Source organism: Hirundo rustica, chromosome W, assembly GCF_015227805.2.
Source record: "Hirundo rustica isolate bHirRus1 chromosome W, bHirRus1.pri.v3, whole genome shotgun sequence".
Taxonomy (NCBI): domain Eukaryota; kingdom Metazoa; phylum Chordata; class Aves; order Passeriformes; family Hirundinidae; genus Hirundo; species Hirundo rustica.
Window position 1 is genome coordinate 24,843,847 of NC_053487.1, and position 26,180 is coordinate 24,870,026.

At 43.4% G+C, this 26,180-nt stretch overlaps 1 protein-coding gene across 8 annotated transcripts in view; it reads left to right on the forward strand.

Moving 5' to 3' along the window:
• The window catches only part of LOC120764890 (ceramide transfer protein-like), a 160,509-nt gene that overhangs the window by 117,413 nt on the left and 16,916 nt on the right, over positions 1-26,180 (forward strand). For 5 of the 8 annotated variants that reach the window (XM_040089008.2, XM_040089004.1, XM_040089005.1 and 2 more), the window contains 3 exons: positions 16,429-16,515; positions 17,498-17,590; positions 18,168-18,242. In XM_040089008.2, the coding sequence (XP_039944942.1) occupies positions 16,429-16,515; positions 17,498-17,590; positions 18,168-18,242 (255 nt within the window). The remainder of the gene's footprint in view (positions 1-16,428; positions 16,516-17,497; positions 17,591-18,167; positions 18,243-26,180) is intronic. The other 3 variants (XM_040089006.1, XM_040089010.2, XM_040089011.2) reach the window with 1 other exon arrangement.

The following is a 26,180-nucleotide window of genomic DNA, read 5'->3' on the forward strand; positions in this document are numbered from 1 at the left end:
AGGCTATAAAAAACTCAGAAAAACCAGGGTAACATATCCCCTCAATCCAGCTGTGTTGTCCAACCCTAGATGCTCTTGGGCATAACCTCAATCCGGCAGAACCCTGGATGCTCTTGGGATAATAAGCCCTCAACCCAGCAGGTTTCAGTCCTGGATGTTCTTGGGCACTCATCCCTCCATCCAGCAAAATTTTTAGGGGCTTCTTTTTTTGTTTTTTTCAATGGATTATACTAGGAAAACCCTCTGCTTTCTCTCTCCTAGGGGTCCCACCCCTTCTCTAAGACTCAGTCCCAGTTTCCCTGGGGGGATTCTCTCGCTCTTCTTATCACCTGCTTCATCTCTTTACTGGCCGCCTTTCTCGAAAAAGAACGGAAACGCAGCATAGGAGACTCCGCACTCGCTTAGCAGGTCTGGGATAACCAGCTGCCTCTCATTCACACACATTCATCCCCCCCTTATTTGCCCTGTCCAAACCAGTACTTACCTATCCTTTGTCCTTGAGTCTTTGTCTTCATGTACACTTTAGTCTTAGGGGCTAATTACCATGGTTTTAGGGAATCTTTTCCCTTTTCTTTGTTTTATTGCCTCCTTTTGTCCATTGATCGTAACCTGCATCTGTTGGTCACACCAAAGGAACACAGAGAGAGGCTGCCAACTGGCAGGGTGCACCGTCCTCACCCTGATTTCACTGAGGCACTGGCAGTGAGGTGTTCTAACCATCCTCTGCTACCATAATTGTGAAAAATGCCAATCACTTGTTTTAAAATTTTGAAAGTTTAATAGTAAATAAGATGGTTATAACAATAGAATTAGAGTAAAAAAAATTGAACAATTAAAGTTAGGACAATACGAGACAATAAAAAAACAGTTACAGACGTCTGTGTGCCTCCCCGAGCAAAAAAGCTCCGGAGAAGGACCCCCGTTAACAAAGGATTATCTCTTAAAAGCAATAGCGTGTTGAATATTCATACATGTCATACATGATGCATAAATTCCATTCAAACAAAGAATTGTCTCTGGTTAGTGTCACATTTTCCTTTAATCTCTATGGCGTCTTCAGGGCTGAGCAAGGCAGGAGAAGTTGGTCTCTTCTGATAAGTGTTGAGGGTTAAGTTTCCTGTAGAATTTTTCTACCCCCCCAAGTTGCTAGGAGACTAAATGCTGAGTGCTTAACCTAGACAAAAAGAAGCTGATCACTTAGTTTGGGGGAGGGAGAAAAACTCCCAGAGAGAGAGCTGAGGGTGGGGGTCGCGCGGCTCTCGTCTTCTGGGGAGCACGGATCGAGGACTGCTGGCTGGCTAAAGTCCACAGTTAACGGAGGAGTCTGGTCCTGGGAATTCTACTATCTGTTAGAGCGCCCAGGAATTCGGAGTTTCTTCGCTGTCCTGCTGGATTTTGGGTCAGCCCAGGTCCAGCCGCTGCGGCTTCTGCAGCACTGCCAACTTTGCCTGCCGAGAACACCCCCTGCCTGCCGAGGACAATCCACCGCGCCCGGCATCCAGCCATCAGCGCCAGAGCTTCCACCATTTGCCCTCGGGGTTCTTGGTTCTGTTCTACTATTATTATAATTGCTGTTGGTTTTTTTTTTGTCTGTCCTGCTATATTTACTAGTAAAGGACTGTTATTCCTTTTCCCCATAGCTCTGACTGAAAAGTTTTTTTTAATCTTCCAAATTATAATAACACGGAGGGAAGGATTTGAATTCCTCATTTCCTAGAGAGGCCTTCCTCTCCTTAGCAGACACCTGTCTTTTCAAACCAAGACAATAAGGAAGTCATAAATTCTTTTTCTCTGAAAGATTTACGTTTTCCTGTGGTTGTGAGACATTAAATTTGAAGAATTAGGGATTTTTAGGAAAGTTAAGATAATAAGTTGCTGAAATAGCTGAAGTAGATAGGTGAGCTTTGTTCACAGTTAACAGAAGCCGGATCTTAGATAAGATACCCCGGATTTAGTAACTCATTGCTTGTCAGGTTTATGTTTATGTAGCTGTGCTTGTAATGAAAAACAAAATGTGGTAAATAGGACATAAGATAGCTGCAGATTTCCTGCTTAAAGGACCCATTGAACACAGGAAACTGTAAGTTCTACCAAGGAATCATTTGCCACGAATGCATTGAAAAGGTAGAAAGGTCAGGACGAGGAAGACTCATCTTACTTCCTCATTTTGGATTACCCCTCACCAGAAGAGACCCCCAACTCATTTTAAGAAACAAAGTACGCATGCTTAATAGCCTTTTTTTGCCAATTAGCATATGAAGCGAGGAATGGGAGGTGACAGGGGTATGAATATGCATTTGTATTTTGGGTATTCAACACTTTTGTAAATAAAAGGCTTTGTAATTACCTGTGAATTTTGCAGTTCGAATTAGGGAAATATCCCGCCTGCTGCCTGGCCATAATAAACATACACTTTCTAACTTTAAACTGTTAGAGAGTTTTTGTCCGTCACAGTTGGGTATTGATACTAGATCAATACCCATATTTCTTTAACAAGTCATTTTGGCGAGCCAAGCAGGAGACTGCTCTCTCTGGCCGTGGGGCCAGCGGGGTCCAGGACCCCTCTGGGCGCCCACCCGGAATTTTCTGGGAAGAGGGCTCCTGCGGTCCCGCTGACCACGCGGGGAAAGACCAGAACCTGCTGGAACTACGGACAAAAGGTATGTTTATATTTGAAAAGAGGTACCTTGGTATAGGCGGTTGGTAAGACATTAGAGATGTCTCGTGCACAACATACGCCTCTTGGGTTTGTTTGTAAAAGTTGTGACAGCTCTGCAGAGCCTGGTGTCAGTGGTTTGGTAGTCCGTGTCCCATAGTGGGGACAGCGGTAGCAGTAAAATAACCGTTGTTGTTGTGTGTTAGGAGCAGTGGTGGCTCCGGTTACAGTTTGTGGTTTAAATGTACCTTGACAATCCATAATCCGAGTGGCTAGCCCGTTCTGGGACGCGAAGGGTCCCATTGTGGGTTGTGGAAAATCCCGATTGCGGCCCCGAGCGCGCCGGGTGTGTGTGGTGTGAGCGGATCTGTGTTTTGTGGTCTCGTGGTTTTGTGTGTTTGTGTGTTCAGGTGTGGAAGAATTTTTGGTGCACCGTATGTATTGTGGTCTGTGAGAGTTTGTGTTGTTAGCGTTTTGATTTGTGTGATGTTGGAGTGTGTTAGTAACCTGTGTAAATGTTTTTAGGAGTTTTGCAAGCTTGAAGTTGTAAAAGCCTTTTGAATTCCCCGCCTGATCGGCAGAGGGATACCTCTATTTGAGAGAGTGGAAGGATTTAAAGTGTTTGTATTGTATCCAGATTGTGTGCTGGAGGGGAATTAGACTGTGTGTGAGCTTGAACAGCGTGTGCTTTTGACGTTTTGTTAGGTGAAAAAAAGCATTTGTGTAAATTTAAATTGTTTATTTTTTGAGCTAAAAGGAGCGAGTGGCTAAGGAGGTTTGAAACCTGACCCAGCCCCAGCAATTGGGAGGGGGTGATTTGTTTCCCTGGTAACAGCACGGGAATCCAGGCTCTGCAGCCTCGGGCCGCGTCTCTAAACTCCCTCTAAAACCCTAAGAAGTTTTTTTTGGTGAGTGTGTGTTTTAGTTAAAGAAAGAAAAAAAAAAAAAAAAAAAGTTTTTGCTTGTTTGTGAGGCTTGCAGTTGCTAGAGTGTGTGGTAATATTTTAAAGTCCTGGTGGTGTAGTCCCTAACCACAGAGGAGTGGAGAGGCATCGTGGGATCAGGGTTACCCCACCACCTCCTTCTCACGGAGGGATTTGTGTGTGGTGTCCCGGCTGAAATCCGTAGGATTTTTCGGCGAGACCTTGTTGAAACTTCTAGTGGAGTGTGTTTGGGGTCGTGAGGGACCCCTGGCTATTTTCTTTGCGAGCCTAAAACAATTGGTGTTTGGAGTTGGGTCTTTCTAAGAAAAGGCTTTGATTGTGTGCAGAAAGCAGAGAGCCCAGAACTTATGCCCAGAGCTGGCAGAAATAGCCGAGAAATTTTTGGTGCTGAGATATGATTAAGCAGCATTCACCAGATTGGGCAGATCTGCAACTGCTACTTGATGCCTTAACAGAAACTGAGACGCAATTAGTTTTAAAAGTGGCTGGGGATCTGGCTGAAGATGATTGTAGGACAACACAGGAGGATGTTAAAGATGTATTTCCCCTTCAAGACCCAGGTTGGGATCCTAATGATGATGAGGAGTTAGGACGGTTAAAGAGATACCAAGAGCTGATAGTAAAAGGGCTAGAAAGATCAATCCCCAAACCCATAAACTGGTCAGCCTTATATGCTATCAAACAGGGCCCCTCTCAAACACCTTCTGAATTTCTAGATCACCTGCAAGACGCAATGCGTCGACACACCACCCTGGATCCTGGATCTGATGAAGGAACGCAGCAATTAATAAATTTATTTTTAGGACAATCCACAGGAGATATCAGGCGGAAACTCCAGAAGATCCGGGGCCCAAACAGCCGGAATTTAGAAACTTTGTTAGATGAGGCCTGGAGAGTTTTTAGTAACCGGGAAGAAGGGTATAAACAAGGGATGAAGAAACTAGTAGCAGTAGTAAAAGAAGGAGAAAAAGGAAAACATGGGCAAGGTCCACCAAAACAAGGACCAACCCGACCAGGAAAAGATCAATGTGCATTTTGTAAGAAATTTGGTCACTGGAAAAACCAGTGCCCAGAATTAAGAAAGGGTGATGAACATAGAAAAGGTGATCAGAAAAAGGAAAAAGTAATTGCTCATGTAAAAGAGGACTGAAGGGGACTGGAGGGCCCTACCCTAGGGGACCCTCTGGTTATAGTTAAACTGGAGAACAAAGAAAAAAAATGAAATTTTTGATAGACACAGGGGCAACATTTTCAGTGTTGAATAAGGCCCTAATATGTCACCCTGTCCAATTCGCGCTGACCCGCGCGTCCACAGGCTAGCTCAGAGTTTCACTGTGACAACGTGGTATGATCGGGGCGGCGGACAAAGCGCGCCGCTTCCTCTCTGTGGGATCTTGGATCCCACCCTCAGCGACGGGCACGTTGATGATGTAAGCGTCCTCGGCAACTGAATGAAAGGCGGACTCTCCCGAGCAGGATGTAACGTAGGTTTATTAAGGCAGAGGAAGCGCGGGGCTCTGCACGCTGCAACCTGCTGCCCAGGAGAGACCCTGAGGCCAGGCGTGCGAGAGGTTTTAAGGGTGGGTGGAAACGGGGGTGGTGACAACCGGTCAGCCAGTCACAGGAATCGGGGGGTTAACCGGGGGTGTGGACCATGGAACTGGGGACCAACCACAAAATGATGGGAGGGGGTCTCCCGGGCCCCAGCCTATTACTCAGCACCCTTCCTGGAGTTTTCTAGAAGCCAGGGAAGGGTCTCTGAGTGACAGGCAGGCGACCACGAGGAGGGGGGGGGGGATTGACAGCGACAGGTGCAGGGAAGGGATGAATGACAGAAAACGTCGGGTTTTACAATAGACAAAACAACCAATGCAGAAGGGAAAACCAATGCAGAACACAGGGGTATGCAGTGAACTAAACCATTATAAAAATAACTTAAAAATCTTACAAAAATAACTTAATAACTTAATAAAACAATTCTCACACCACCACACTAATACCTGTAACCAATGACTATGTTATGGTAAAGGGGGCAACTGGCCAATCTGAAAGAGCTTATTTTTGCAAACCATTGAAGTATAAATTGGGAAAACAGTGGGGCATCCATCGATTTTTATACATGCCTAATGCTCCATCTGCACTTTTGGGCAGAGATTTGCTAGAGCAGCTGGAAGCAAGAATAATATTCAAAAATGGGGAAATTAGTTTGGAGGTAAAGGATCAACAATATGTAGAACTCTTAAGCTTAATGCTAATAACCAAAGAAATTGAAGTGGCAAGTGAAAAGGAAAATTTTAGGAAAATAATGGATCAAGTATTTCCAGGAGTGTGGGCCTCTAATATACCAGGAAGAGCAAAGAATGCACTACCAGTGCAAATCAGGCTTAAAGAAGGAGGACAGCCAGTAAGGGTTAAACAATACCCCCTAAAGAAGGAAGATATAGAAGGGCTTAGCCCAATTATTGAGAACTTTCTGCAGCTAGGACTACTGAGAGAGTGTCAATCTGATTTTAATACTCCTATTCTGCCAGTAAAGAAACCTGATGGGTCATACAGATTAGTACAAGATTTAAGGGCTGTTAACAAGGTAACTGAAGACTTGTATACAGTGGTTGCCAATCCCTACACCTTGTTAACCCATTTAACACCTGAACTAACTTGGTTTACTGTTCTAGATCTAAAGGATGCTTTCTTTTGCCTCCCTCTCCATGAAGCCAGCCAGAAAATTTTTGCATTTGAGTGGGAAAGCCCTAAAACTGGAAGAAAAACTCAGCTCACATGGTGTGTGTTACCGCAGGGGTACAAGAACTCCCCCACTATATTTGGGGAACAGCTTGCCAAGGATTTAGAGTCCTGGGAACCTCCACCAGGAGAAGGACAGTTACTCCAGTATGTGGATGATCTCTTAATAGCTACCCGGACCCAGGAGACATGCGTGGACTGGATGGTAAGCCTCCTAAACTTTCTAGACCTGCAGGGGTATCGAGTATCCCAGAAGAAAGCCCAAATGGTGAGGCAAACAGTTATTTACCTAGGTTATGAAGTGAGTGCTGGACAAAGGACTTTGGGACAGGATCGCAAGGAAGCAATATGCCAGACCCCAAAACCTCAGACAGTGAAAGAACTAAGAACCTTTTTAGGCATGACAGGGTGGTGCAGACTGTGGATTTATAACTATGGGTTGCTTGTTAAACCTCTGTATGCCCTGATCACGGAAGGGAGCAGAGGTCTTCAGTGGACAAAAGATGCAACCCAAGCCTTTGACCAACTAAAGAAAGCCCTTATGTCAGCTCCAGCCCTGGGACTTCCAAACGTGAGTAAACCATTTTTCCTGTTTTCTCATGAGAAGCAGGGGATTGCCTTGGGAATATTAGCACAGAACTTAGGCCCGTACCGGAGGGCAGTGGCCTATCTTTCCAAGCAACTGGACACAGCAGCTAAAGGATGGCCAGGGTGCCTCAGAGCAGTTGCAGCAGTAGCAATAAACATCCAAGAAGCACGCAAATTCACCCTAGGCCAGAAGATGACTGTGCTAGTATCTCACACAATGTCTGCAGTCCTTGAGGCAAAAGGGGGACATTGGCTCTCCCCACAGAGATTCCTGTAGTACCAAGCCATACTAGTAGAACAAGATGATGTTGAAATTGTGGTAACTAACATTGTGAACCCAGCTTCCTTCCTCAGTGGGAGTATGGAAAAACCAGTGATCCACAATTGCCTGGAGACCATTGAAGCCACCTAGTCGAGCCGCCCAGATCTGAAGGACACCCCGCTTGAGGATGCTGAGACCTGGTTTACTGATGGAAGCAGCTATGTCATCAGTGGAAGAAGGCATGCTAAGTATGCAGTTACCACAAGCAGAGAGGTAATAGAGTCTGGACCATTACCAACTAATACATCTGCACAGAAGGCTGAAATGATTGCCTTAATCCAAGCCCTAGAGCTGGCAAAAGGAAAAGAGATCAACATCTACATGGACTCAAGGTATGCATTCGGAGTGGTTCATGCTCACGGAGCCATCTGGAAGGAAAGAGGACTGCTGAATTCACAAGGCATGAGTATTAAACATGCACAAGAGATACTGAGGCTATTAGATGCCATACAACTACCTAAGAAAGTAGCCATAATGCACATAAAGGCACACCAAAAAGTGAGCTCTGAATTGGAAGAAGGGAATATGCTGGCGGACAAGAGAGGCAAAAGAAGCAGCAAAAGGTGAGGTACCCGATAAGGCTGTTGAGGCAGCATTGATTCCAGATGGAAAAGTTTCTATTGAAGGTAAGCCAGTGGACAATAAGAAAGATAAGAAACTTATCAAGGTAGAAAAGGCAAGCTATAACCAGGAACAATGGGCTGTAACAGAAGAAGGGAAACTTGTAGTACCCTCCTATTTGTTGTGGTCATTAGTACAAAGGGAACATGAGAAAACACACTGGGAAATAGATGCTCTGTATAACCATTTGAAAGAAAGAATCATGGCCAGGAAATTGCAGGGCACAGTGATACAAGTAACTCATCAGTGTAGTCTTTGCCTCTGAACTAACCCTAAAAATACCCCAAAGCCTAAAGTGGGACAAATTGAGAAAGGTTGTGGACCTTGCCAACAATGGCAAATTGATTTTACAGAACTGCCCAGGAAAGGAGGGTATCATTACCTATTGGTATTAACTGATACCTTTTCAGGATGGCCAGAAGCCTTTCCTGCCAGGACAGCTAAGGCCCGAGAGGTGACCAAAGCGCTGTTGCAAGAAATAATACCACGATTTGGAGTTCCAGCCACCATATCCTCAGATAGGGGCCACACTTTATTTCAAAAATTGTGCAGCAAATAAGTCACCACCTAGGAACAGACTGGGAATTGCACACCCCATACCACCCTCAATCTAGTGGCCAGGTGGAAAAGATGAACCATTTGATTAAACAACAAATTGTGAGATTGGGGCAAGAAGCAAATTTGCCCTGGCCTCAGGCTCTCCCATTGGCCTTGTTGCGAATTCGGACAAAACCAAGGGCAAAAGAGAAACTAAGCCCTTTTGAAATATTGTATGGAAGGCCATATGCAGTTCAAGGGGGAACAGCACCCATTCAAGTAGGGGAAGAAACCCTACATGGATATATGGTGGCCCTAAGTAAACATCTTAGAGAAATTGAGAAATATGTGGCTGGAACTCAAAACAGACAACTAGATGGGCCAGTACATAATGTACAACCAGGGGATTAGGTGTATGTTAAGTCTTTTGCAGAAAAAACCTTGGAACCACAGTGGGAAGGACCATTCCAGGTGCTCCTCACTACCTTCAATGCAATCAAGATCAAAGAACAGAAAGCCTGGATCCATCACTCCCAAGTGAAGAAAGCCCAGAGGGAATTTTGAAGGTCACACCAGGCGATAATGAACTGAAGCTAAAGCTCACTCAGAACAACAAATAAATGGACTAATAGTTATTATGGACATTATGTGGAAAGTTGTAACTATTGTAGTAAATGCATCCAGGCAAACAGACAACTTCACTTGTGTGTATAGGACAAGGTTGTGTCTGTCTTAGGACAGCATGCCCCATTGTAAAGATAGACAGCCAAATTGTGAATGCGACTCAATTCAATTTGTGTGTTTGCAATTTCGTTAGAATCAAGGGATGTGATTTTTCCTATCAGGCACTTGTAATATCACATCAATATATAAAGGCCAACCTAGCCACTGTGCAGAAGATACTGCCTGTGCCCATAAGAATGAATTTAACTTTAGTTGCTCAGTTGTTGAAACATCACGAATTGAGAGGAATCTTAAAAGAAATTAGAGACACAGAGACCATCAAAAGGGTTTTTAAAAGGCTTGAGGAGCATTTGTCTCATTAGTAGGATGTGCCTTTTAGGTGGTCACCGACAGCAGCCGGTATATTGAATGCCTTAATCCACCCTATAGTTGTGTCGCTTATTCTGGTAAGCATAAGTTTATTGTTCTCTGTTGTAATACTTGTTTAGACTTAGAGGATGCTATGACAAGTGGCAGCTTTAACATCACTGTCAAAGGCGTATGGCTTGGTCTTGAGAGACACTAGCTGCATGGCTTAGATAGATGACTGAGTAAAAGAATTTACTCATTTCAAAGAAGAAGTGGGGAATGAGACATTAAATTTGAAGAATTAGGGATTTTTAGGAAAGTTAAGATAATACGTGTCTGAATTAGCTGAAGTAGATAGGTAATCTTTGTTCGCAGTTAACAGAAGCCGGATCTTAGATAAGATACCCCGGATTTAGTAACTCATTGCTTGTCAGCTTTATGTTTATGTAGCTGTGCTTGTAATGAAAAACAAAATGTGGTAAATAGGACATAAGATAGCTGCAGATTTCCTGCTTAAAGGACCCATTGAACACAGGAAACTGTAAGTTCTACCAAGGAATCATTTGTCATGAATGCATTGAAAAGGTAGAAAGGTCAAGACAAGGAAGACTCATCTTACTTCCTCATTTCAGCTGACCCCTCCCCAGAATAGACCCCCGACTCATTTTAGGAAACAAAGTATACATGCTTAATAGCCTTTTTTGCCAATTAGCATACGAAGCGAGGAATGGGAGGTGACAGGGGTATGAATATGCATTTGTATTTTGGATATTCAACACTTTTGTAAATAAAAGGCTTTGTAATTACCTGTGAATTTTGCAGTGCGAATTAGGGAAATATCCCACCGTGCTGCCCGGCCGTAATAAACATACACTTTCTAACTTTAAACTGTTAGAGAGTTTTTGTCCGTCACAGTTGGGTATCGATACTAGATCAATACCCATATTTCTTTAATAAGTCAGTTGGTATATAAAACCTACATTTTAATGACAAAACTACATTTACCATACTATCAAAATATTAATACAACATTACCAATCAAGACAACATAATACATATAGTAAATATCTTGCGTAGAGCCATATAATATGCACTTTTCACAAGGAAGTAAGATGAGTCTTCCTTGTCCTGACCTTTCTACCTTTTCAATGCATTCGTGACAAATGAATCCTTGGTAAAACTTATAGTTTCCTGTGTTGAATGGGTTCTTTAAGCAGGAAGTCTGCAGTTATCTTATCTTATTTACCGCATTTTGTTTTTTTGTTACAGGCACAGCTACATAAACATAAAGCTGACAAGCAATGAGTTACTAAATCCGGGATAGCTTATCTAAGATCCGGCTTCTGTTAACTGCGAACAAAGCTCACCTATCTACTTCAGCTAATTCAGCAACTTATTATCTTAACTTTCCTAAAAATCCTTAGTTCTTCAAAATTAATATCTCAGTGATATGGAGCCCTTTGCTCCTAGGGAAAAAGGAGATCTAGTTCTTGAGATTAAGATAATTTTGGAGATAGAAGAAGAGAATCTTTGTTTTAAACTAGAAGAGACATCCTTAAACAGTACCCTAAATAAGCAGACATGACCCATATGCCATGTTGGGAGAGCGGCTAATAGGAGGGATTTCACAAAGGCAAGTTCCTAGGTGGCTGTCTGTGAGAGTTGAGGCCCACAAGCAAACTGTTCTATGTTGTCAGTGGGGAATCTCCATAGAGGTTTTAAGATATACTCCTCTCCCAGGGAATTGATGAGAGATTATTTTTAAATTATGAAACTGACTAAAAATTACAGGTTTTGTCTCTTTACGTTGTTTGTGGGAAAGTGAAAGTAGCAGGGGAGGAAAAGTTTTTTAGAAGTTTCATTTTTTTAATTCTTATTTTCTTCTTTTGGTGTATGTTAATAAAACTATCTTTGTAACCTTTAAGTTTAGGCCTGCTTTGCTTTTCTGAATCCTATCTCACAGCAGAGTAAACATTGAAACCATCACAAATTAATGCATTAGCCAAGAAAGGTCAAAATTGGTGAATGTGAAACTGCTACATAATTTAGTGTTTCTGCCCAGTTTGAACTTAAAACTAAGACAACTTGTCACTGCCACTTGAAATGTGTTGATAAATTCAGTTATTTTAGGTTCTGCTTCATCTGTTAAATGGCATATTTTACCAACTTCCTCCTCAGTTTGGTTAAAGTCTGAGTCTCTTAAACTGCCTTCTGAACAATAATGTAAAGTAATGCACCCATAAAGCAGTTTGCATAACTTTTAAGAACTCGATTCTTTCATTTATGTTAATTAAGAAGGTTTCTACTTACAAATCAGCCTGAGAAATAGTATTAATATGTTGAGATATTTAAAAGGCATTTGAGCTTATGTTCTCTGTTGTGGCTAAAGCACTGTAAAAGAAAAAGCTGGATAGGAAGTTGGACTTTGTCTACCTGTTTATGAACCCAACTGCTTCTCCCAGATATCCCTGATGTAAAGTAGATTTTTGAAATTTGCTGGACTAGTTTGTTTTACAATACAATAAAAACAGTAAACCTAGTTTTCCTAAATTACCATTTTACTTAGTGGACAAAAGTTTTTAATAATTGAATCAACTCCACCTGCTGTTTATTGTTAAACTCTTCTTTCCAAGAATTCTCAGTAGTGATCCACAGGATTTTGTCTCATTTTGCTTTGAGAACATATCTGAAATCCACCCTAAGGCAATGGAATACTTGAAAGGAGTCTAAATACACAATTATGATAATATATTTACTTATGTATGGTAAACATTTTTAAGAGAAGATATCTGTTGCTACCTCCGCTGAGGTGTAGCGACCTGGTTCAGGAACAACACGGCAGCCACACCCAGGCTGCTCGGTCCATCAGCTCACAGACACCAGTGTGGTGGACGGCTAATGGCGTTTATTAACTGGTTACATGGAGTTATAAAACCTCTGTTTGCTACATCACATCCGTCTGCTTACGTTACAGGTTAGGTATTGCTTACCTTATCAAGGACGCTAACCAACTAAGAGTTGAGGGAGGGGTTCTGTCTGCCCGTACAGCGCGATATCTTCCGACCGCCTGTCCCTAATCTCCCACATTTCCCCCGCCTCCCATGACTAAATAAAAAAGTATGAAAGTATAAATGTTATAAAAGTATAAATGTCATAAAAATACAAAAGCTGTTAAAGTTAGTATAATAGTGTCCTGGTTTGGGACAAATTTGGGAGAAAACCCCTGTATAGGATCTCTCCAAGGAAGCAAACCCACGTGGCCCCTCCCTCCAACCGGTCCGGAAAAAAAAAACTTAAAACCCTCTTTGGAGAAAAGTGGAAAAAACTATTTTACTAAACAAATGAAGTGCATACAAGTATAAAGAATGAATAATATGAAACAATAAAACTTCTCTTTCTGAAGTGAGATGGCAAATTGAGAAAGTCTTTGCTGTGGGTGGAGCTCAGCTCTCTCTTAGTGTTTCTTCAGTCCCAGTCTCTCCGGCGCTGCTGGAAAATGCCGAGGTCCAGGCCCCGGTGGGCCGCAGGTGCAGCCCCCAGTGCTCCCCTGGGTTTTCAGTCTAGAGCAGGTTTAAACAGTTCCAAGAAAAAGGAAAAAAAACAGTCCAGGGAAATTCTCTGCCCTAGCTAGCTGAAACTAACTAAAAGCAAAGAAAAAAAATCTGTCCTGCAGTCTCTCCAAGCCTCCGCCGAACACGCTGTCTGCAGAAGAATGTGGAGGAGTCGGGCAGTTTTCTCAAAACAAACTCCGCGCTTCTCCTTGCTCTTAGAACTAGTCTTAAAGGCACAGGACTCAATGTACAGCACAAACTGAACAGACGATTGGGGATACAGGCATCATAAAGTCACCCTAGGACAAATAGGATACAAAAATAATATAAAATGTTAGTAACAAACACACTTCATGATAATTGCATGCGTTCGACAAATAGGATGTCGACTTTGTCTAAACGTCTTCTAACAAACGACACTAACTTGTTCAAAATGCAAGGCCCAAAAATCAATGTCAGGAGTATCATGGTGAGAGGGCCTATTAATGTGGGAACAAGGGTGGCTAGCCATGGGGACTGATTGAACCATGACTCGAACCATCCTTGTTGGGCCTCTCTCTCTCTCTCTTTCTCTGGGCCAGTCTTCCTCTCAGTTCGGCCATGGAGTCTTGCACGACTCCGGTGTGGTCTGCATAAAAACAGCATTCTTCTCTCAAGGCAGCACACAGGCCTCCTTGCTGCATGAGCAAGAGGTCCAGTCCTCGCCTGTTCTGCAGGACGACTTCCGAAAGCGAGGAGATAGATCTTTCCAGAGAGGAGATGGATTTTTCAATTCTCAGTAAGTCTTCGTCAATTGTCATTTGCAGCTGAGAAAGTCTTTGATGTTGGGTGACGAGAGCTGAAACACCTGTGGCTGTGCCAGTGGCTCCTAGGCCAAGGAGCATTGCAATGGTTATACCTGTCATTACTTCTCTTTTGCGGAGCAGGATGGTTTCTTCTAAAAAGCGATACATTTCTTCTTCTTGGTGATGCAGGACTCTAGGAACAATCAGAACTTGGACACAAAAGTCAGCAAGGTTATTGAATTTGCTAAGGTACACACAGGGAGTTATTCCGATTTGTTGACAGACCCACATTCCTGATAGGAACGGAACTGCCCACTTATCAGTCTTTTGACTAGGTTGGATGAACTCAGTACAGATATTTCCCATCTGCTTTGCTACGGTTACACTGCCAAAGCGTTTGCCTCGGCCTGTGACTTGACTCAGGGTAATTTCTCTCCGGGGTGTGTCCCACTTACAGTTGTGTGGATTGTTTGCTGCAGAGTATTCAAAAGGAGCATCAAGGGCGACACCCTCATAAAAAGGAGGTTCTGCATTATAACATAACCAGCATGATTTTGTAAAGTTCGGATTGGATTGGATTGGTTCAATGACAAAAAGGTAGCATTTAACACACTAAGAAACAGATTGTAAGGAGCTGACTTAGGTTTTTGGTAGATAGCTAAAGGACTGAATGAGGAGGAGGTGCCAGATGTGGCTTCCCTCTTTTGTCTGCGTGCTACAAGATTCTGATAGGGTTTGAATGACTGGGGCACTGAAGGTGGGAGTCTGATAATTTGCACGTTTGCCCAATTTAAATGCCTGGCTGCATTTAAAGCACGCCATTTTTATCTTCTTCCAGTCTGTGAGGGGAGTTCGTTCTGACTTCCCCTCAACCCAAGTAGAAACATTGTTGTTACTGATTTTATATACTGTTACTTCTTCTTTGTCAGAGCCGGAGTCAGAGCCGGCAGCAGAGGACCGGCTGTCCCAGTCCCAGCTGAAGTCCGAGTCAGAGCCGGAAGTCGACTGACTGGCTGCTTCCGGGCTCTGGACCCTTTTGGTTGGGCTCCGACCCCGCCCCTTTCCCTCAGGACTGGGCCGTCCTTTCCCTCTGGGCCCCCAACCCTTTCTCTCGGGGCTGGGCCACTCTTTCTCCCTTGGCCCCCGCCCCTTTCTCTCAGGGCTGAGCCGCCCCCTGCACTTGCGCTCCCCCCGCCTCCTGCTGTGGGAGCTTCTTGCCTTTGAAAAACGCGCTTTTTGGCAAAGATTGGCTTCAGCTCTCTCTTTGCGCTCTCCTCCCTTTTTCTGCTCGCGCGCCCCCGCGTTAGCAAACGAGCTCTCTTTGTTTTCAGCGCTATCTTGAGGCGCATAAGGTGGAGGTCCCTCCCCCGCTTTTTCAGCATTCCTAGCTTCTTCAGCTAGACCGTTGTAAAATGACTGCATCTGTTTTATCTCTTCAGTGAGCGACCTTGAGCCCGGGGGCCTCGAAGCAAGCTCTTGACCTTCTGAGCCCGAGCCCATACATTCAGCCAAACCGACTTCATCAACACTCTGAGCATTATCACTAACATTCAGAGTACATTCTTTTACATTCTGAAAATTCTCAACAACAGTTCCCTCTGAGAAAGTTTGCGTTGCTGCTGCAATACCTAATTGGGGGGAAACCTTTAAACAATTTTGCGCAGCTCTCCAGGTGTCCTGTTCCTGCAACGCCTTCTGTAAAGATTTTACGACCCTTCCCCATGCTTTAAGATTTTTCCCTGAGCTGGAAGACATTGTGTCTTCAGCAAGAGCTTTAGTACATTGATCCCAAACATCTGGGTGGAGGATATCCACCGGTCTATCAATAATACTAAGTTGCAAAAGCCTCGTCACTGCGAGGGTAAAATCTTTTGCTTTACAATCAATTCCCCACTGCTTATGAATCTGAGAAACGACCTTCATGAGAGCTTCCATCCTCTGCGTGGGTCCGGAGGCGTCCCTCCCGCCGAGCTGGACCAGCCGCTTGGCCGTCGTTCACCCGTCCAGGCGACTCCCGTTCTCCCGGCCGACTCCCGGGTTTTCGGCACCACTTGCTACCTCCGCTGAGGTGTAGCGACCTGGTTCAGGAACGACACGGCAGCCACACCCAGGCTGCTCGGTCCATCAGCTCACAGACACCAGTGTGGTGGACGGCTAATGGCGTTTATTAACTGGTTACATGGAGTTATAAAACCTCTGTTTGCTACATCACATCCGTCTGCTTACGTTACAAGTTAGGTATTGCTTACCTTATCAAGGACACTAACCAACTAAGAGTTGAGGGAGGGGTTCTGTCTGCCCGTACAGCGCGATATCTTCCGACCGCCTGTCCCTAATCTCCCACAATCTGTTAATTAAAATCTAAATCTCATATCAAAGCATATTGACACAATCTTCAGTTTCTTGGGGTATTTGCTTGTTTATTTAAGTATCTTTAAATTGTACTTAAAGGAAATAACATCCTTTAACAAGTAGAGTTTTCAGATGAATTCTAATATATGAATATTGGTGAAAATATTTAAGCTCTATGGAAGAAATTTCCTTCTGTCAGTTATACGCATAATACATAAATAGCTATTTCTAATATTGAACTTAAGTGGAGCTCTCATGTCTCCAAAATCTTGAACTGATTTTGTTTCCTATGCTCTAGGAGGGTCCTAATAGTCTGATTAATGAAGAAGAATTCTTTGATGCTGTTGAAGCTGCTCTTGATAGACAGGATAAAATGGAAGAACAGGTATTGACAGTTGAAAAATGTCTTAATGATGGGCACTTCATGGAAGGCTTCTGTGACTTAATCAGTCCTGGGGTGCATCTCCTGAAACTCTAGATATTTTAGACTGACACTTATAAGTGGGATTCACTATATAATATTTACAATTAAATATCATTGTTTAACACTAATTTTGAGAAAGTGACTTGACAGCTTGCATAGAAAAGGATAGTATAAGTGTTAAGATAATTGATTGTCTCTGGTTTCTAATTCCTAAATAAATGTATTAGTCCTATATAAAACTTATCTTTATATGTAACTGATGCCCTGGGCAAATAAGAATATCTAATGATGCAGCTATTTTTCAAAACCTAATTATTGCTCTGAAGTTTCTTTTAACTGTAGCAGTATGTGAAATAGGAAAGACAGTTCTATTGGTGTTCAGTTTTGTTTAAAAATTGTATAGGCTCTGGCTATTTTTCTATTTTCTTGAATACACTTCAGTGACAAGGATCAAAAAGGGATGTGTGTGATGAAATATATAGACTATGAGAAAATATAGTAGTGTATAAAATGAGAGGGAATAATAAAGTGGTGCCTCCTTTGTTTTAAAAGGTTTTTGGCTTATGAATATAGTGAATACAATTACTTGGTTAATAATTATAAGACTTTCTAGTGGACATATAGTACCCAACAGAGTTTATCTATGTTGGGGTCTCTTAGGAAAAGGTAAAATTTTTGAGTTACTGTAGTACTACTACATGGATGCAACATCTGTGATGCTGCCAATCGATTTTGCTTAGCCTGGAAATATACCTTGAAGTATAGATAAATGGGTAATTCAGTCTCCAGGCCCATTTGCTTCCTGAGAACTCCAGCAGGATGACAACTTCATGTCTCTCGTGGACAGCATTAGTTGTAGCCACTATAAAGATTGAAGGTGCCTCACTTTCATAGTCCATCCAGTAGCAGCTGACTACCAGTAATTAAAGTTATTTTGTTGCAGTCCCAAAGTGAAAAGGTCAGATTATACTGGCCAATATCCTTACCTCCCGGAGATGCATATTCTGCTGTGGGGACTCATAGATTTGTCCAAAAGGTAAGATATTTCTCATGATCTCCTCTGTATAATTGGCTGACTTGTATTTGTATATAATATTTTATATGGATAGGTAAGATTTTTAAAATTTTTTTTTAGATGGTTATAGAATAACTTTCTGTTGTTTACTTGTTTTTAATTGAAGTAGCTGGAATTTGAAAAGGACTGTTTTCTGTCGGCTAAAAAAATCCTGATTCAGTATCTATTTAGAATACTCAATTTGTATCAAGCTTGTCGATTAGAGATTATAAAGGAAAAAAACAACAACTTGCTAAGCTCACTGCTTTTAAGATACCTTCACCAAAATTATTTTAATTGGTAGAAAAAAAATACATTATGTTGCATTAGGATCAATTGACTTCTTTTGGTGTTACTTGAAACACTATGCCTTTTTTAGGGCTACACTGGGAGCATAATACATCATAGGTGCATGAAATCAGCATTTGCCACTGTGCTTGCTTATTATGGTGCTTTTGTTTTCATTTTCTTCATTATCTTGTGCTTGCAAGTTGACACTGAATGCTCTGTTGTGCCTTTGTTCTGATTACTTGGTTTTTTCTTTGTCTGTCTCTGGTAGCCCTGTAGTCACTCTTCCTCCATGTCTTCCATTGATCTAGTCAGTGCCTTTGATGTTCACAGATTCAGCAACCAGGTACTGTATTAATGTGTAGAGTGGGGGTTGTGTATCTTTGCTGCATTTCATCCTCTTCTCTAGAACCTGGGATTTTTGTTACATAAATCACTGTTTACTCTAAACTAATACATTGAAACAAAAAAAGAGTTATCTATTTTTATAGTAAATGGTTGTCTTTTTACATTCTGCTTGTATGCATCACTTGTGCAGAGGCCCAAATCTTGTGAACTGTTGGACTGATTTCATTAACTTTAATAAAAATACCTACAACTTGAAAATTTCACATTTCTGATTATAATAAAATAACATCTGGTTTGGGTGGGCTGGAGATGGTCTTTGCTTCAAATTGAATAGTTTTTCTTGTTTTTTAAATCAAAGGTTTAATGCTGTTTTTAAAATTTGTCACTTGTAATAACATTAAGACACCAAATGTTAATGTTCTCTATTATATTTTTTTACCTCTATAACTAGTTTTATTACCAAAAGGTCATAAAGTATGTTGTTAAAAAAAAGAGATTGTGGCTATGAGAACTTTTACTGAAGAGTTCCAATATACTCAATTATGCTTCAGAAAATGTCTGACATCCTGAATAAGTAAGTGAATTTCGTTGTAGTGACATATTCCAGTAATGTATAAAATTACTCTAGGTGCTTGCTCTGAAGAGCATAGTTTAAAGTTGAATTAGAGAAGTGAATTCATGTGTTTGGTCTTTAGTCTCAAAAAAAAATTAATTCAAACAGCATTACTTTCCTTCTGCTGTGGTCCATATGATTGTGAATATGGGGCTTCCTTCTGGGGTCTGTTGGTTTTGGGTTTGTTTGTTTTTAAATTATTAACTAAGACTGTGTAAGGCCCAAATAAAAGGACTTTACAGTGGTTCATGTACTCTGGGTTAGACACACAGGAGAAATACTGACCAGATATTCTCAAGAAGTCAAAACAAGACCAAAGTTTACTGGCAAACTTTAAAAAAATCAGAGAGCTTTGGCAAAAGGTTTACTACAACATCTAATCAACATAAAACACTTCTCACAGCATTCATTTGGTCCATTCAACTTAGCAAACTTTAAACCCGAGCAGTGTTAAATTACTCAAAATGTTCCAAGAAGAAGGAATTAGAAGAAGAAAGACAGAAAGAAAAGATATAGAAAAACATGCATATAGCTACCAGCTCTTGGGTTCCAGCAGTTTCCAGATAGAAACTCTAAGAGGAAGGTAGGGTCAAGATGTGCTAGCCTCATGCTCAGCCTTAAATACCCCTTGGCCTTCGTGGCCCCTCCCCTCAGGTGGGACTTCTGGCCACTCAGAAGCTGGGTTAGGTGAGAGTGGAGCTCTGCCTCCAGTGTTCCACGATTGGCACCACTACAGGGCTGGGATACTGGCTCTAGGGGTGGGGAGTGGGAGGCAGTTAACTGTCTCGCCAGGGCAAGGCCCAACCTGCCCCTCCCCCCCACACACATGCATCTCAAAATGTCTTGAGACATTCATCTTTCCACTCTCTGACACACTGCAAACAGCCTGCTTTTGCAAATAAAAGGAATGGATTTTTCTTTTGAGTAACAGAGCCTGGAATCATACTACCTGCATACCTTGTCACCAGCTTTGTGAGCAGAACCCTAACACTTAAGGACTTGCTTATTGGACTAAAATCCCAACACTTACCTTGACTTATTGCAGTCAGTTAATTTCTGGAATTTGAATTTATTACAAGGGGAAAAAGTATGCAGGTCATATTGCACAACACTGATAGGCTGATCTACTGGTACTCCAGTCACATTAATAATTCAAATTTGGTTTTGTAGGGGAGGAGGGAGGAAATCAAGTAATAGAATGCAAGTTTGATTCTAAAGAGAGAATTCAATGTCTATCAGGCTGCATTGCCAGTTCAGTGTAAGGGAAACAATCATTGAAATATGTGAACCTTCTCATTTTCACCTCTTAGGTCTGTGATGACATTTGTGGGTCCATATGGTAAACCTGAGTATCAGACCACTAGTGTGGCTGAAAACCTAACCACTTAAATCTGAGATTGACCAGGTCCTTATCACAATAATGCAAATTGACAATAAAGATCAGGGTCAAATGGACTGGATTATGGGGTCAAGGTGTTGCTCTTTCTACCACCTGCAGGGATTATACTATGTTGAAGCTACTACCCAGTGTCTTAGGATGTGGTTTCAAGTTAATGGACTACAGAAAGAATGATCCTGCTAACTTACAAGAAACCTACTCCCCTCTGCCCCATTCTTCCCCCATATCTTCCCTAGAACAAACCTGCCAGTTCATTAGATTGTTTCACCTGCTCTAGAGCTTCATTGCTAGTGAACAAGCAGGTGAAAGACAACTGAGAGCATGAAGAGAAAGCCAGCACACCTTTTGGTGACAAACTGCTGTAGACCTTATTATTAGGAAATTGTCCTCTGTCCCCAGGCTGAGGATTTGGCTTTTGGAAAGGCAAGATAAATCTTGATTCTGAATAAATGGGGCTTGTTTTTCTAGACTTCATTTATACGAAGGGAATCTTAGTAACAGGTCAAGTAGAAACTTGCAGCTTTGTTTTTAAGATGGAGATGCATAAACATTCTGACAGGAGATGATTCTTCAATGTGCCTTCAGAAAGGCATTGATTTGTCTCTGCCAGTTGAGTGAGAGGTTGTGGGCTTAAAATGCTGCAAATGTGTTGCAAATAATTTTCTCCTTTTAAAGGACTATCAGATTTTAAAATAGATTGAGCTCTTCTGAGGGCATTTTAAATTAATATCTGCCCATTTAATGTTAAGACCAAGGCTGCATGGGATAGAAGTATTTTTGCAGATCATTCCTGTAGTCTGCCAGGAGTAGTCTCTCCACTGGGAAAGACGCTGTGAATATTGACTCAGTGCCTAATGTGGTACCTGAAATAGGTTCAGGCTGACAGCAACCAGCAGGTAGATCACAGTTTGGACAGATAGCATGCACAAGGCAGTTGTAGGCACTGCAATTACTTGGTCAAATAAAAGTAATTGCTTGTTAGCGAAAAACAACATTCTCTTTCCTCTGAAAGCTGCAATGATAATACCTCTCCTTTCCCAAACCTAAGGGGAAGCTGTCTGAAAGATGTATTAGCAGGAATGAAACTTTACTGGGAGAAGAGAGGGAGAGAAACAAACTAAAGATGCCTTTCAATTTTTCAGAGGATGTCGGGGGGTGTAGTGGTTTCAGGCAGATTTTGGGAGAAACCCTCCCATGGGGCCCCCCTCCCCTCCTCCAACCAGTTCAGGAAAAAGACTTCCTCAGAGAGAAGTGGAAAAAACCTGTTTATTAAACAGGCAAAGCACTCCCAGCACAATACCCGATGACAAGAGCTTTGTGCCGCTTACGGAAGGATAACAAACTTAAAGAAAGTCTCCTCTTGAGGGTTGTCACTGTGCTCCACCGCTCCGTCTCCGCTGACGTTGGGAGAAAAGGAGATGTGCAGGGCTGGTCTTGGTGGGATGGGTCCCCTGTGGAGGCCCCCCGGTGCTTCCCCAGGTCCTTAGTCCGGAGAGGTTGGAACAGTTCCGAGGAGAGGGCAAAAAAAGCAAAAAGGAAGGAAAAAAAAGGACAAAAAAAGAAAAAGAAAAAAAAAAGGCAAAAAGCTTCAGCTATTCTACAGTGTCTAACTACGCTAGCACTAAACTAACTAACTGCCGGGGAAAAAACAACAGAGCTTCTTTCGTCTTGCCGTGTTCCAACTCCCCCGCTTCAAGGTCACTCCAATGAGCAGAGTTTTCCTGGGGAAAAACAAACCGCGCTTGCCCTCCCCCCCTGCACCCAACAGATGATTGGGGATACTCAGTCACCCCAGGACAGGGGGGTAAATGCTGAACAATTCCAAAGACCTTAAACTGTTTAGATTGTACTTAGGTATCATGGTCTGGTCCAGTGGTGAAGGTGCCGCAACCTTCCTCGCTAGAAGCGTCTTTAAAAAGACACCTAAATTGACGGAGGCACAGACACTCTCAGGTGGAGAGTGATTCAGCTCTTTGTGCACCATTAGGTGCAAAGTGATTTCGCTCTTTGGTGCGCTATCAAGTGCAAAGTGATTTGCTCTTTGAGGCGCTGCCCGAGCAGCAGAGCCACGTTTGCCACCCCAGGTGACGCAGGAGTGAAAGCAAGACGGGGTCTTTCCAATCTCCAGAAGAGCTTCTTTATTCCACAGGTCCAGAGCAGGAAAGAACCCCCGAGCCCAAGGCGAGTGGGTTTATATAGGGTAGCTAGGGGTGGGGTTTTACAATTTGGCCAATGGGAAAGGGACCAGTCAGGGGAAGGATACAAAACGGACCAATCGGCTTGGGTAAAAAAGAACCAATGGGCTATAACTGATTAACACATTTCTTCCCCATAACATAGAGAGCTGTTTGCCAGGGTTTCTCTTTTAGGGGGGGCTGTGTTTATATTCTGTCTGGCCTAACTGCTCCTTTTCCAAGGGGGCATGTTTATATTATTGTCTGGCTTCTCTCCAGGGGAGTGTGTATTAGCACTGTCTGGCTTAACAGCCTCCACACTTAGGCACAATGATTCTTGGGGTTGTCCTGTGCAAAGTCAGGGGTTGGACACTCTGATCCTTGTGGGTCCCTTCCAACTCAGGTATTCTCTGATTCTCTGATACTCCTGTCAGTGCCTCATTCTTTTCTTTCTTTGCTATTCTCCACCTCCTTCTGCATTTGGCATAAAGCAAAAAGAAGCAAAATACAAAACAATCACATACAAGCTGGCTTTGTCCTGAATAGATTAGGAGGTAGGGGAGGAGATAGGGTGATACAGTCTTACACGTGGCCAGAGTGTAATAAGCCTCATGAAGAGGTATCAAGTCTGAGGGCTGACCTACAGCCTCCCAGAGTGGCTTAATAATAGTGAAACAACTTTTCTGGATGTGCTTTGTAAAAGAAAATGTTTTAATAATGACAAAACTAACAAATAGTATCAAACAAAAGAAATATAAACCAAACACAGTGTAGAGAGCTCTTGCACTGGCTAAGGCAGTCCAAAAAAGCACTGAGCACCTCTGTGCTCCTTCTTAAATACTTAATGATTTAGGAGGGACAATTTGGCTTGCCGCTAATGAAATCTAGCTACATTTCTGAGGAACAGCTAAAGAGACCTATCAGTGTTTTTATCTTGGCATTGAGCCAATTACTGTCAGGACAGCAAAGAAGTTTCTGACATTCTTTCCTTACAAGGTCCTGGGGTGAAACTGGAACACTTTTCCTTATATAGAATCATTTGCTTGGTGCAGTGCAACAATAGGGACCCTGAATATGTTGCAGGTAAAATTGCAGAAACATAGCAAGGATTCCTTTCTGAAAGAAGTGTGACGTAGAGCTAGAAAATTAAATATTTAAATAGCTCACTGTTGAGGGTTAAGTTTCCTGTAGAATTTTTCCCCCCCCACAAGTTGCTAGGAGACTAATACTGATAGTTAGAGTGCGCTTAACCTAGACAAAAGAGGCTGATCACTTAGTTTTGGGGGAGGGAGAAAGCTCTGGAGAGAGCTGAGGGTAGTAGTCTCACAGCTCACAGTCTTCCGGGGAGCACGGATCGGGCGACTGCTGGCTGCCTGGAGTCCACAGTTAACGGAGGAGTCTAGTCCCAGGAATTCTACCATCTGTTGGAGCGCCCAAGAATTCGGAGTTTTCTTCGCTGTCCTGCTAGATTTTGGGTCAGCCCGGGTCCAGCCGCTGCGGCTTCTCCGGCACTGCCCACTTTGCCTGCCAGGACACCCCCCTGCCTGCGGAGGACAGTCCACCGCGCCCGGCTTCCAGCCATCAGCGCCGGAGCTTCCACCGTTTGCCCTCGGGGTTCTTGGTTCTGTTTTACTATTATTATAATTGCTGTTGGTTTTTGTCTGTCCTGCTATATTTACTAGTAAAGGACTGTTATTCCTTTCCCCATAGCTCTGACTGAAAAGTTTTTTTTTTAATCTTCCAAATTATAATAACACGGAGGGAAGGATTTAATTCCCCATTTCCTAGAGAGGCCTGCCTCTCCATAGCAGACACCTGTCTTTTCAAACCAAGACAGAATTTGGTGCCCAACGTGGGGCACGAGGGCATTGAGAGGAAAAGGAATAACAGTTCTTAAGTGCCTACATTGTTGTGTACTGGATATCATGTGGTCTGGCTTAACCTGGTTCGGGTGGCATGTGGTGGTGGCCGTATTCCTCCCATTTGCAGGCCCTTTTCTAAACATAGGCCCTGTAACTAAGGTTACTGTGGCTGTCATCCAGTTAGCTTTATGGGTTAACGAAGTGAGGAAATTGTGGATTTTTAATTTCCTCTGAAAGGCAGGCACATGGATTCAGGGCTATCATACACTAACGGTGTGTTTCTGGGGTTACTTTAACAATGGCACCTACTGTGAAGAAATGACACCAGGGGACATTTTTCCACAACCCTTCACCCAGCTTTTTGGGCCTACCTCACCAGTCTTTGAAGGGTTCAAATCTCTAAATGTTAATGACATGATACAGTGGCTGGTGTGGCTGGTATGCCTGTTCTGTTTAGCATTTAGAGATAAGGGGAGACTGACCTGGATAACCACCCTGATACCTACCCTAGAGAATAAGGAGACTGCCCCACAGCCTGAGCCTGTCCCACAGCCTGACCCCGTCCCACAGCCTGACCCTGCCCCACAGCCTGACCCTGCCCCACAGCCTGACCCTGTCCCACAGCCTGCCTCAGGAATAAACCACCCAAATTTGGTGAAGGAGATAGGTCAGATGCTGAGGGAGTACCTTTCCCCTGTAGTAGCCTCATTAGCCCCAGCTGCTGGGAAACCCTCCCCCTGCCCCGACAAAGGAGAGTCTGATGGTGCAGCAGCAAAACCCACTCACCCTTCAACAGCCCCATCTAGCCTGTGCGCAAGTCTGACAGAGAATAGAGATTGACTGTGGACTACCGTGCCTTGAACGAAGTGACTCCACCATTGAGCGCTGCTGTGCCGGACATGCTGGAACTCCAGTACGAGCTGGAGTCCAAGGCAGCAAAATGGTATGCCACAATTGACATTGCTAATGCATTCTTCTCCATTCCTCTGGCTGCAGAATGCAGGCCTCAGTTTGCTTTCACCTGGAGGGGCGTGCAGTACACCTGGAACCGACTGCCCCAGGGGTGGAAACACAGCCCCACCATCTGCCATGGACTAATCCAGGCTGCACTGGAAAAGAGTGAGGCTCCAGAGCACCTACAGTATATCGATGACATCATTGTGTGGGGGAACACGGCAATGGAAGTGTTTGAGAAAGGAGAGAAGATCATCCAAATTCTCCTGAAAGCTGGTTTTGCCATCAAGCAGAGCAAGGTCAAGGGACCTGCCCGAGAAATCCAGTTCCTGGGAGTAAAGTGGCAAGATGGACGGCGGCAGATTCCCACTGAGGTCATCAATAAGATCACTGCAATGTCCCCACCAACCAGCAAAAAGGAGACACAAGCTTTCCTAGGTGCTATAGGATTCTGGAGGATGCACATTCCTGAGTACAGCCAGATTGTGAGCCCTCTCTACCTGGTCACCCGCAAGAAGAACAATTTCCACTGGGGCCCTGAACAGCAACAAGCCTTTGCCCAGATCAAGCAGGAGATCGCTCATGCAGTAGCCCTTGGCCCAGTGACGATGGGACCAGAGGTGAAGAACGTGCACAGACAGAGACTCTGTGATTCCTATCCACATGATGATTCATAAACTGGAGAGCCAAGGGGTGGTCAGCAAGGCTCATTCACCTTTCAACAGCCCTATATGGCCAGTGTGTAAGTCCAGTGGAGAATGGAGACTGACGGTGGATTACCGTGCTCTGAATGAAGTCGCCCCACCACTAAGCGCTGCTGTGCCAGACATGTTGGAGCTTTAGTACGAGCTGGAGTCCAAGGCAGCAAAGTGGTATGCGACCATTGATATTGCCAATGCCTTCTTCTCCATTCCTTTGGCAGCAGAGTGCAGGG